At 39.6% G+C, this 13,141-nt stretch overlaps 1 protein-coding gene across 1 annotated transcript; it reads left to right on the top strand.

Moving 5' to 3' along the window:
* Positions 1-1,768: 1,768 nt before the first annotated feature.
* Positions 1,769-2,510, top strand: Smp_100370 (putative f-actin capping protein beta subunit; the record flags this gene model as incomplete). Its single annotated transcript, XM_018795667.1, has 1 exon — positions 1,769-2,510. A coding segment is annotated over one exon (165 nt), but the record flags the coding sequence as incomplete, so codon positions are not given.
* Between the last annotated feature and the right edge of the window lie 10,631 nt (positions 2,511-13,141).

The raw sequence follows: 13,141 nt of genomic DNA, 5'->3' as shown, positions 1-13,141 counted from the left end.
ACGCAAGGTCATGTCTATCTTCTCTCTCTAGCGAATCACAGCTTACGTTGTCTGGGAGCATCAACTTCTATGGTTTCATATTTTTGGGAAGATTATTAGTACTTACCATTGTTCTACATTCTGTTCAGTATATTATCTTAATCATCTATTTTCTTAGATAAGTTAGTGATACTAACTAGTCTCTACTTACATTCACTTGTGATGGTGCTCTATGGGTACATATATCTTCTAAAGAAACTAGAATTGAATTGGTACTGTTTTACAAGACCATATTTTGCGTACTGATTTTGAATAAAGAAAATAATCATGGAATTCCTTTCTGTTACGGCTCTATATAGAATCACAAGAGATTCTTGTCTTTTATATAGAGTGTAGTATTTGTTTTCCCCACTGGTTTCTATTACAAGCACTCTCTATAATACTCTCGACTCAGTGTCCTAGCGTAACAAGTAAGACTGCCTTTCGTACATTATGTTTCTGAAACGTAAATTAACATAATTAATCTAAGAATATGGCATAAATAAAGTTGACCAGAATCATGAGTGGTAAAACACGGTAAATAACTATAGGAAGTGCAACAAAATGAATAATTATGAATAACAGTCATGCTTATAAAGGGAATAATTAAATAAAGGAAAGCATTGCGAAGATCAGACTGAGTAGGAGTAAGGAACGGCTGAAGTAAAATCTGGTAAGTCACTTCACGTATAGACATAGCTAACATAACACCTGATATTATCCATGTGAAGTTAATCATTCATCCTTAATTATGCCAGTTGTGATTAAAAAGTTGTATAGTTAAAAAAGTAGAAAGGACTAAAATATTTTAAATACTAAACGTTGTTTTATGATCGATGAGACTCCAAAACAACAACAAGTTTATTACGCTTACCTAGTGTTTTGTATCGAACATCCTCGTTGATCGCTCAGTAGTTCGTGTATGCTTCTGTAATAGAGTGCTCACAACTTACACGTATTCTATAATTTTTAAGAGGTTACTCAACCGAATGTAATATAAGACATTATAAATAATTTGAAAACACCAGCGGTTTAGCACTACTGAGTCTCAAATAATGCTAAATTTTCCCAAATCAACTTATGAATCCATTTTTGTATTGACTGCTTGAATCTTCTTATTGATGTTTAGGACCGCAATTGATCAGTGGAATCCAAGACGTACGTTTCGTCCCATTTGTGACTCATCAGCCTGATGTATCTGCTCCAGAGTTGATGTTCACTTCGGGACTCGAACCCAGTGCCGTTCGGTTCAAACGCCATCGCGTTACCCACTGAGCTGTTGAATCCAAATGAGACGAGACGCGCATATTAGCTTCCACTGCTGATCACCATCATCTTTGCTTATCAACATATAAATGTTATCAAACTGAGTTCGTTTGATTCACCACTGTTCTGTTTCGTATCCGGTTCTCAGTTACTTGATACACCCGCTTTTTGAGAGCGTTCTTTGGATGAAATTAATTTACAAGTGGCAGTTAACCCTATACTGTCACAAAATCCAATGCCAGATTATCAAGCGTCTAGTTAATATGAAGATATAAATAGCTTTGAATGATTTCGCATTTTGAACACGCTCCTGATCGACAAAGCATGTAAACAAGATATGCAATTTAACTTCAATGGTAGTCAATCCCAGAAGAAAAAATCCTTTTGTCCACAATAGAACACTTTATTAATTGTGTTGGAGTTTTATTTTTTCAACCTTTAACTAGGACAAAACATTCATTTCGTTCTTCCATTCTACTTCTAGGATGTTGAAAACTCAATCCGCTCAACGCTCAATGAAGTATATTTCGGTACAACAAAAAATATTGTTGATTCATTACGTTCTATCGTACCTGCCTCAGAAGAGGAAAAACGTCGGCGTTTAGTTCAAGAAGTACACACAGCCTTACAAAATAAGTCCCAGTTATAGATACTCTTCATTTCATCACATTTAGCTCTAATATGCGCTAATAACTTTTTGATTTTTTCTCCTAAACACCGAATATTTCAAGAATGCTCAGTATTTCTTTCAAATGATTACTATTCCCCTTTTATGTGTTATTCAGTTGTGTGGTTTTTATCTGTGGTATTCGTAAACTTCAGCGTATCTGGGACTTACAAAACTTTTTCGATTCTTAGAAAAACTTCACGTCGGTCGTTCTCTTATATGTCGCTTTTTTATAATATCATTCCTGTTAACAATATTTTTTGAAGTCAACTTTGAAGATAACCTTGAATACGTGTATTTCATAATTCTACTTTAGTATTTTCACTATGCAAAACAGAATCATCGCTGGCCCTCTCTTTTGTTAACGATGGTTATGGTAACCTGTTTTTAAAACTATTATTGACTTTATTGCACAGTTGGAGTTCGGAAACCATTAGACTAATCAAGTTTCACTCAACTTTGTTTACTTGTTTTCTGTACCTAGTTTTGATATACCTATAGTTATTGGCTTGTATTGTCATTGCGAGGGTTCCCAAGGTGTTCTCATCACAGTATTTCGAATAAAACTGATCTTTAACGTTTATCACAGTATTGCCAGTGGGGCGCAAGTCCGTTACTCATTTCACCATCCTTTTCTAGGAATTTCGGTTGAGTTTGAAAGTTAGTTTCGTATTGATTCCCAAATTTAATATTATGGAAGATATCGTTGGTCAATGGCTTTAAGTCTGTTCAGTACATTTGATTATTTAATAGTAACTTTGAGTTGTTGGGTCATAGCTTCCGCAACTAGTCCCGAGTTAGATATGAATAGTACGGAGCAGTATCTAGGCCGTCCAGCCTTCGAAACATAATGATACCAAACTTCCATTTTTCCAAATCTACTTCTGGATTATATACCTTGCCAGCTTTTGACTAAGTTGGCATGTCTGAACAATTTTCTGGGACACAAAATAATAGTTAACAATCAATACTGAACTTGTAATGGTCCTTTCCGGTATTTTAACTACAACACTGGTGAGGCTGATAGGTCTTTAGTTTGATGGGAATTATATTGGTCCTGTTTTATGAATCACAGTGACAACTGCATCCTTCTAGTCGGTAGGTAAAACCCTGGCCAACTGACATATTGAATAACATAGTAAGTGTTGCAGCAATATATTGTGCTATTTGTGTCAAGAGTTCAGTGTATAGTTCGTCTGGTTCTGTTGATTTTTCCATGTCTGAAGTTCGAAGGGTCTTGGGTACATCGTCACGACCAAAGATCATGATCGGCAGCCGATTTTTTGACTTAGTATTTGGGTCTAGTTCTTAGTCAAGAAGAGGCTCCCGAATAAAAACTGTCCGAAAATAGTTTGCCATGGATTCTGCTTAGTCCTGATCTCCCTCTATCATTAGTGATCCATTCTCCTCTGTAATTAGGTTAGGAATTCAATGCTACGTCTTCGTTCTTTAATTTACGTGCGGGAACAGTCTCTTCGACTGCTTGATTACAGATTAGGCCAACTGCTTTTCATATTTTCGCCAAACTGTTCTCATGCGGTTATTTTGTACCGACCTATTGCGTTCCGTAGTATTTACTATGTAAAGGCTGATTGCGACGTCCCAACATTTTTCCTTTTGTCATAGTGAACGTCGAATATTCCGGTCTATTCTGAGTTAGTCGTGCTTTTCCTGTCTTAGGACTGTCCAGGGTAAAGGTGGACTAGTCACTTGACTATATAACTGACGGAAATGAATCCACATCTCTTCTACTGATATGTCCCGGTCAATTTTTCGGTCGAGGTTCCAGAGTTGGTCACATTTACGTATGTCTACCATATGTTACGACTGGCCGGCGCAACTGCTTGACAGACCATATCATTCAGACTTGAATAAGATGTTCGCATGTTCATTTCTCCCTTTGGGCAGGAGGAGATGACCCCACTCCTGAAATTCCCCGATTTATAGGGGGTGCATTAAGGTCATCTACCATAAAGCTATTACAAAATATTTGGCCGGGGCTTAAGTTTATTTTGGTGGAAGTCATTCACCACATATTCTGGGCTGCGGTGTACTGCAACTAATTCAATGTCCTAACCTTTACATTTTGGCCGGCAGTGTACCAGTTCGCATGTTCCTCAGTCATGTACCAGCGTCTCCATAGATAGTATGTTTAATGGTGTTTTTCATGTAAGGTGTAACCCCACCGCTCCGTCAGTTTTCGATTTGAGCCGTACGGAAGTAGAAACCAAGAAAATGATTTCACTACCCATACATCCTGACGTAGACCATGTGTCTGACATGGCAATGATATCAGGGTTTTAAGTGTCCACCATGTGTTTTTAACTCCTCTATATAATATAGTTAGCTGCGAGGAACTGTGTAGAATACTTTTAATTCTGTGCAGAAAGTTCCCGTAACACCAATAGTGGTTTAGGTGTCATTTTGCTCCGAAGTTTTACAGTGTGAAGACCTTCAAGTATAAGGTTTCTTTCATCATTTCGAAGGCGCTCATTTATTTCTACCTTTCCCGATGGTCTCTTAACATTATCTACTAGGCTGAGATCCTGAAAGACATATTCTGGATCAAGTCCGCATGAATTTTATTTGGGTTTCTTTTGGCAGTAGAAGCAAATGTATCTCTTAAGAGAAAGCTTACCTGCGTACTTTCAGAATCCTTTTTTGTCCTATTCTATAAACCTTGTTTTTAAGTCCTTTTCGGGACCTACGAAGAACGACTAACCTCTTTGCGAGATCCGTTCGATAAATGGAGAGGCTTTATTTTCTGAAATCTCTTTCCTGTAGTCCGAATTGGCGTAAGATATGCAGGTCTCACTATGTTTCTTTACTTCCTCAAAGTTTGAGAGGTGTAGATCATTTGATTAATAAACAAAGTAATGTCAATGATTGGTTTGCACAAATTGCAGCTACAATCACTGACTAATGTATTTTACAGCTCCCTATAATTTGTTTCTCCTTAGTTTGACTTTCATTTTTCATTGTAACTATGCGTACATCTGTGTGTTTGTGATCCACCTTGATGGTTTCAATTCTATATAAGATTGAACTCATGATAACACCCACCGCCTCTTCGGAATGTGACAGCTAGTTATCTGCTGCTGATTGTTCATTTGGATGCAACACTCTAGTTATGATTAGCATCACAATCGTCTCAACACTTAGCTGAGGCTTTGAAGAGCAGCATGCTTTTCACAGTCAACATGATAGCGGCTCGCAAAACTTTTAATATGCAGCTGATATGATTCCAGTGAACACGTGATATGAATTGTTGCAATGGTTACATTGCATTCCATCCTCAATCGAAAAGAAACATGTGGACCTATGTGGTATTTGAATGAACCAATGATTACCTTGTATTGATGACTGTTTGTTTTTGAATTCCAAGTGCGATGCATTCGCTCGTGCTCATCTGATACTTCTTGATGAAATCGCGTTATTGCTGGGCTTACAAGTTTATACCATAATGCAAATACTCTTAAACATCACATTTGCGTCGCGATAGAGCCTGTGATGGAACGGTTGGATATACATTCAGATTTTATTGCTTTTGAGGATTTCATAGAGAGGTTCGAAATCTAGGCTATGACCTAGGAAGATATTGAGGATTCTAATATTGTGGCTCAATTCCTTACGTTCATCAGAAAAGAAGAATACAGCTAAATAAAGATTGGCATTTCCAGACAAGCCAATTTCACTCCCTTATGCAACTCTCAAGCAACTACTGTTGGACTATGTGAAGCATACAAATTTTGAATGCGGTTAAGCAGAAAAATTCGATGAAATGACTCGCCAGAACATCAGGGATTCCACTACTTTACTACGTCGTCGCAGTCCAATACGTAATCAAAGTTATTCAAATAAAAATTCATTGAGTTGTGAAACAGTTCACGAAGATGAGCACAAGTTTGGTAAATGCTTGTTCTGTGGCAAGTTCCACCCATGTAATTCATATGTATTTCGTAATTCTAAGTGCTTTAAATGTGGTAAAACTGGACACATTCAGTCAGTTTGTAATACTACTATTCAGTTTCAGTTTGGAAAGGACAGGAGGCTTGATGGCCTGTGTTAGTCCTGGCGATGATGGTCTCTCAGCTGATCCAACTTTCTTTTGAAGGAGTCGACGGATGGAGCCTCAACCACGTGCTGAGGTAATGAATTCCACTCGTTGATTATTCGATGGGAAAGTCGGTAGTCAGCTGACAAGTAATTCGTTCGGGGCTTGTGAACTTTTTTGGAGTGTCCTCGTAGATTTTCTGTTTTGGAAGACAAGAAAAATGAGGGCATATCAGGTGCAAATTTGTCATTAAGCAATTTGAAAACTGTAATCAAGTCGCCTCTGATTCTTCTATATGACAGCGGGAATAGGTTTAGCTTGGTCAGTCTAATACCATACGGGAGCTTCGCTATTCCGGGAATCAGCCTAGTTGCTGTTCTCTGAACCCTTTCCAAGAGTTCACTGTCTTTTTTTAGGCAGGGGCTAGCTGCTTGTATGCAGTACTCAAGTTTAGGGCGTACGAACACTGTATACAAAGTCAGAAACGTTTTAGCGTCAAGATGCCTAAAAGCCCTGCGTATGGACCATAAAGTCCTAAAACCTTTGGCGGCTATTGCACGGCAGTGTGCAGTAGTCTTTAAGTCTTGACTAACGATGACGCCTAAGTCATTGTGTGCCTGGACAATAGGTAACTCAGTGTTATTCATCGTGTATGTATCTGTACCCTGGTGGCCAATATGCATCACAATACACTTGGAAGTGTTTATCGGCAATTGCCAGGTTTGGGACCATTCAGATAATCTCTCCAGGTCATTTTGAAGTTCTAAGCTATCGCCCTTGCTTTGTATCGCTCTCCATATCTTGACATCATCAGCATAGAGTAAGACCGATGACGATAGTAGACGAGGGAGATCATTTACGTACAGGAGGAATAACACTGGCCCCAAAACTGTACCCTGGGGGACTCCACTAAGCACAGTTTCCCAGCTAGACAACTTGGAGTTCACCCTTACTCTTTGTTGACGCCCAACCAGGAAGTCTTTTATCCACATCAATAGATTGCCTCCAATCCCGACATTCCTTAGCTTATATAATAGCCGGTTATGCGGAACTTTGTCGAAAGCTTTGCTGAAATCGATGTAAGCTACGTCTATAGGTAATTTTTGGTCCTTAAGAGCGCACCAGCTTTCACGAGCGACTAATAAGTTTGTGAGACAAGAGTAACCTGTTCTAAAACCATGCTGCTTTTCGGAGAGGAGCCGGTTTTCATCGAGATACTTGAACAGCTCCTTCCGAATAATCTTTTCTAAGATTTTAACAACCACACTAGTTAGGCTAATTGGTCGGTAATTCTCAGGCTTATGTTTTGTACCTGTTTTGAAGACTGGACTTACTATGGCGTTCTTCCAGTCTTTTGGTAGACGACCCTGGGTTACGGATAGATTAAAACATACACTTAAAGGGTTCGCAACAAAGTTAGCTAATTCCTTCAGTAACCTAGGATGCAGTTCATCGGGTCCAGTGGATTTACCTATGTCAAGCTTAACTAGCAGACCAAAGACATCGAGTTCTTTAATGGTTACGCTGTCCAGTGCTTGTGTGGGGGGATTTTCATGGACTGGTGAGAAGGGTGTTTCTATGGTGTATACATCGCTAAAGTATTTAGAGAATACTTGAGCTTTGCCAAAGTCGTCCTCCACTAGTGATGTGGCAGTACTGTCTCCCCATAGTGAAGGAACATTTCTTCTTCTTTTTGTCCTTTGGTTTATATACGAATACAAGCGTTTAGGGCATTCTATGGATTCCCTAACGATTTTCTCTTCGTACAGCTTTCTGGCCTTACGGAGGGTTGAGGCACAGGTATTTCGAGCCTTTTGATACTGAGATTTTGCCTCGTCAGTCCCCAGTAACCTAAATCTGTCCCACATTTTCCTTCTTTTACGGAGAAGGATGCGAACCTCCCTACTGAACCACGGTGGGGAGTTTCTCGTTCTCTTAGGTGTAGTCCAAGGGATGTGGGGGGCGGTAACTTCTAAGTATAAATTCCGGAATATGTCCCAAGCCGTTTCGATTGATGACTCTGGGTCTATTTTCCAATCTACTGATGATGCTGATTTCATGATGTCTGGTATGTTTGCTTTCCAGACGTTAGGTCTGGATTGAGCTGAAGCGTACTCGTGATCGACAGTTATATGGAAGTCAAAGCTTAAAACTGCATGATCACTTTTGCCTAGGGGCGGCATGTAATCCAGGTTTGCAACATCATCCTCATAATGAGTCAATATAAGATCTAGTAAGGATGATGCAGAACCCGGGTCGTACCTCGTTGCTTCCTTCACGTGTTGCACTGGGGCACATGTGATTACCGCATCAACTAGTTCCTGTTCGAAGGAATTTGCTGACGATTCAGTCCGCAGATTTCCCCAGTCCACCATGGGTGCATTGAAGTCCCCTAGGATTAGACATCGATCACTTCGTGATAAAGTGTTGAGACTGCTTAGCAGGACCTCGTTTGCCTCACAGCTTGGACTGCGATAGATCAAACTAAGTAGCAACTCTTGTCCCCTGCATTTCAGGCGGCAGCTAACTAATTCATACGTCCCACTCTCATGGGATACACTGTCGATAATGGTGAATGGGATAGCATTCCTAATGAATAGAGCTACTCCCCCTCCTTTACGCGTTTGTGTTCTGTCGGCCCTTACTAATGTAAAACCCTCGAAATCAAGTTCCCTACTATCTATAGACGGCGTCAGCCATGTTTCTGTGACTGCGATTATGTCTGGCCTAGTTGAGTCAATCTGTACACCTAGTTCCGGTAGCTTATTTAGTAAGCTCCGGGCGTTGGTATAACAGATCCGAAGCCTATTTAGGTGGCCTCGTGCTTCACCCAGAGTGGCTTCGGCATCATCCTCTGTCGAAGCCTCACAACCCGAAAATTTACAATTTTCAGGTCTTTTTCGCCAGCGTCTAATCTGAGCTGTAGTTCCTTTTCGGCTTCCCGTCTTTTAACACGGTCCGCCAACGGTAAGTCCTTACGGAGAAAAACTCCTGAACCCTTTAATTTATGTCCATTTTCTAAGATTAAGTCGCGTTCGTTCGGGGATTTGAAAACGACTTTAAGTAGTCTAGATTGATTTGGTTTCAGATGCGCTAGATTTCCTAGTCTATACACCTTTAGCAAGGTGACTCCGGGGATGTTTTTGGGCATAACTTGGTTGAGTAGTTGTTTTATCAACACAATGTCATGCTCAAAACGAGCTTTCGGTTCTAAGCTGTCACTCTCCTTGACTCTATGGAGAATGACTGATCTGTCGCTGTGATCAGACCTCGGCTTGTCGACCCTTTTGGTGGGGGTATGATTTCCTTTTACGTCATTTTGGCGTTTTTTTCTTACGACCCGTACCCAATCGCCAACGTTCTTTGGAGTGGTAACCACAGTCGCGTCAGGCGTACTGTGGGATTCCGGAAGGTTCAGGACGACTTGGGAGATTGGGTCATCTTTCGCGCTGGAAACCGATCGAGCCTTGCGGTTTCGGTTTCCGGAAGTTCCCTTCTGGGCACCATTTTTGATACGAGGGACAGAAGAGACTTTTTTGCGCGAGTTTCTGGTTGTGTTAGACCCCTTTGGAGGATGTTCTTCCTCCTTTGTAGAGTGTGGGTCGGCATTGTTTGGACTCACTTGGGCCTGCCTTGTGTCAATCTGCGTGTCGACAGATTGAGTTCTGACTGATGTATCCCGACCGCGCTTGCCGAGACACTTTTTTGCGGCATTTACTATTGAGATGGCCTCGGTTAACAGGCTATTTGCATCCAAACAGCACTGTTGACATAGCCATACGCACCCATTTTTACTGAACCGCTTGAAAGCTGCAGGTGTTAGATTTGTGCAAACTTCGTGGTACCAACCTTTGCACTCATCGCACTGCATGCCGCTATCAACAGGATATCGACATCCTGGGCGGTGGCAAATGCTTTTGTTGCATCTTTCAGTCATTTTAGGATGCGAAAGTGAGTGTTGACTATAAGTAGAAAAAAACTATAAATAGTTAGGACTAAAGTACTAACAGACACAATAGAAAAACAGAGGTACTCTGGAGTACCGACGATAAAACTATTTAGGATACCAAAAATGATACTCTAATAGGATACTTTAACTGAAATAAATTCAATCAAAGTATAAAAACAGTAGTCTTGATACGTTAATAACGATCAAAACAATAGAATTTACTCAACGAGGAAAAATACCACTGTCCTTTTTAAATAGCGCGGGAAATTCATCTCGCTGAAACTAATGCTAAAATTTGCTATTGTGATTCTACCTAGGTGGATGTCTCTAATGATCACTTATCTTTATCCAAGACTTCTAGAAGAAGTATAACATCAAACAGCAGTCCAGAGTTGAATGAAACCCAGAATCACTGTGAGACAAAAGTGTAGCTGACCACATTTTTTAAAGTGAACTTGTTTAACTGAAGGCTTTCGGTCATGCATCCGTACCAGATCACGTTTCGAACCAGCGTGGAACACAGCTCCTACGTTAGCCAGATTAGAGCAAACGCTTCTCGATATATTGATAACGTATCAAATATATCTTTCCGATCTCTTCGCATCTGACTTCTGATTTCGATTGGTTGGGGAAAGGTTCGAATATAGAAGGTGTTACTGGTTGCTAGTTGTCAAACTAGAAAACTAATCGTATCTTCAAAAGTTTCCAATCAACCAACTTCATATAAGATTTCTCATGTTATTGTACCAGATATGGTTTGTCATAATAATTAGTATATTTCTGATGAAATTTTTTACAACTCTGAGAATAATATGTTGAATGAGTGAAGTCATGATCAAAAACTGGATTCAGTTTTGGTAGATGCTGATTTTCCTAATGATCCATTATTCTCTAATGAAACTTTTAATAAGTTTGAGGGAAATACTTCAGAAAAATTAAATTATTATATCATATCAAGTGTCAGTAGTCCTCACAATAGATTTATCTCCAGTGGTATTATTAATGAATGTGACAAATATGTTCCGACTGAGTTGAATTTTAGTCACATTTCTGATGTTATTGTATCAGATGTTGGATATTCTCATGAAAAATATTTGTTGAGTAGAATCCCTGGTTAGTGGTATGATGAATCAGGGGGAATAGCAATTTATCGTGAAGCAATCAGAGAACCAGTTTGCACAGGCAGAGAATCCAAATCAAGCCCAAGATTATCCTGAAGAGTATGTGACAGATGCATGTTTTCCATTCGATTATTTCGCAGGTGAATCAAGCCTAGATGACCAAGTCATATTTGTACGCGTAATCGAATAGTAGTGGTGATCATAGTCCGTATGAATAAAAAAGAATATGCACCATAATTTTTGTTCAAGTGAAAGTCACATGATGGGATACCTCAAATTATAAATCAGTATGTATCCCCAAATACTCACACACAATAATCGATGGGTAAGATTCGAGAAGATAATGCAAATTGGGAACGTCAAATCGGTTATAACATTTCGACGTAACTGCCCAACATTTTTGCGTGGGGGAAGATAGTGTTGGAAAATCTATGGTTCAAGCTCTAGCTATCAGTGGTTTCAGTGCACAACCGACATAGTGATTGTACACAATTTCTGAACTTAGGTGAGTCTGATCCAATTTCGGCTGTTAATTCAAATACTAACGAGTGAATTATAGATAATACAGAGTCTGCATCCAATACACTGTCAAACAGATGTGAGGTGAACTTAAGAAGAAGACGTACAATGAATTACAGACGCTTACAGTCCAATTTAAGCTGTGACAGATATGGTGTTTATATGGACCAATGATTTCTTTGTAATGATGACTGTTTCGGATTTTGAATTCCAAACTCAGTACATTCGTTTGAGCTCATCTAATACTTCTGGATGAAATTGCGTTATTGCTGGGATTACTAGTTCACAATGTAATTCAAATACTCTTAAAAATCACACACAACCAAATAATTTAAGGGTGTAGGGTCACTGAATATCGAACAGATCATTGATCCCTGTCAAAGTCAAGGATAGTCAACGCGCATCAATCAATCGTACGCCATGGACTGGCCCACGCGGCAGTGGTTGTTCTTTCACTTCTGTAATTTCGTGGTTGTACCTTAACTAATATATTCTTGTAATAACGTCTTCTGTGTTGTACAGTCTCCATAGCGTCCATTATCCTTTGATGCGTCGATGGTTCAATCCACGTAAGGGCCGGTCGCGAGGTGTGACTTCAGCATTAGTTGGTTCGTCACCATTCTCGTCTAACTATAGTAGGCCCCCAATCATTTCGACATAGAACATCAACGTAGATGGTCTACAAGGGCTTTAGATAGTGCATCAGAAACACTATCCACAGGAGAAACTGACTATTGAGAAAATATTTTCAAAAAATATATATAGACTATATAGATTATGACAGGAATTAGGGATTAGAAAAATACGTTGATACCTATACAGGATCTGAAATTATTCTGAGAAAATGTTTATGAATAATCGAAACGGTGTTACGCCGTAGGTTGATAATGTATGAATCTCTACAGAATGGAAATCAGACGAGGGTATTGCAGTCTGTTTACTATGTAAGAATTTGTTTACTGAAATAGTCAATCGCAGTTTAAATCTGAAAAATTATCTTAGCAATGTGTTAGTCATGATGAATGTTCAACTGCTAATTTCCAACAAAATGTTTGGATGAGGGACAATGGTTAAAGTCACGAATTGATATCGGCTGAGGAACCATCTAAAAGAGTAGTGCTCGTAGGCGGTTCTACCGTAGTATAGGATTCTTCACCACTACGTGACCGTAGCTAAGGGAGAGACTATACACAAGGAGAGGAGAATGACCTACATCATTGATTAACTTAAGCTAGACGTTAAAGAAAAGTCGGGATAGATAAAATCGGATATGAAGATATCTTGGGATGGAATGAACTTGGAGAAAGAAACGAGAATCGTGAGAAACTTGAAAATTTACCTGGGACTGTATTCCACCACAAACGCATGCACAAATCTAAATGGGTGTCACCGGATCACCGTACATAGAACCAGATCGATCACATCTGCATCAACAGAAGATTTAGGTCCATGGAAGATGTAGTAACAAAACGAGGAGCTAATACAGTTTCAGATCACCACCATCTAGTGGTGGCCTAGTTGAAACTAAATAAGCATTAGACAACTAG

The sequence above is a fragment of the Schistosoma mansoni genome, chromosome 2, assembly GCF_000237925.1.
Source record: "Schistosoma mansoni strain Puerto Rico chromosome 2, complete genome".
NCBI lineage: Eukaryota > Metazoa > Platyhelminthes > Trematoda > Strigeidida > Schistosomatidae > Schistosoma > Schistosoma mansoni.
This window is presented reverse-complemented; position numbering and strand designations above follow the sequence as displayed.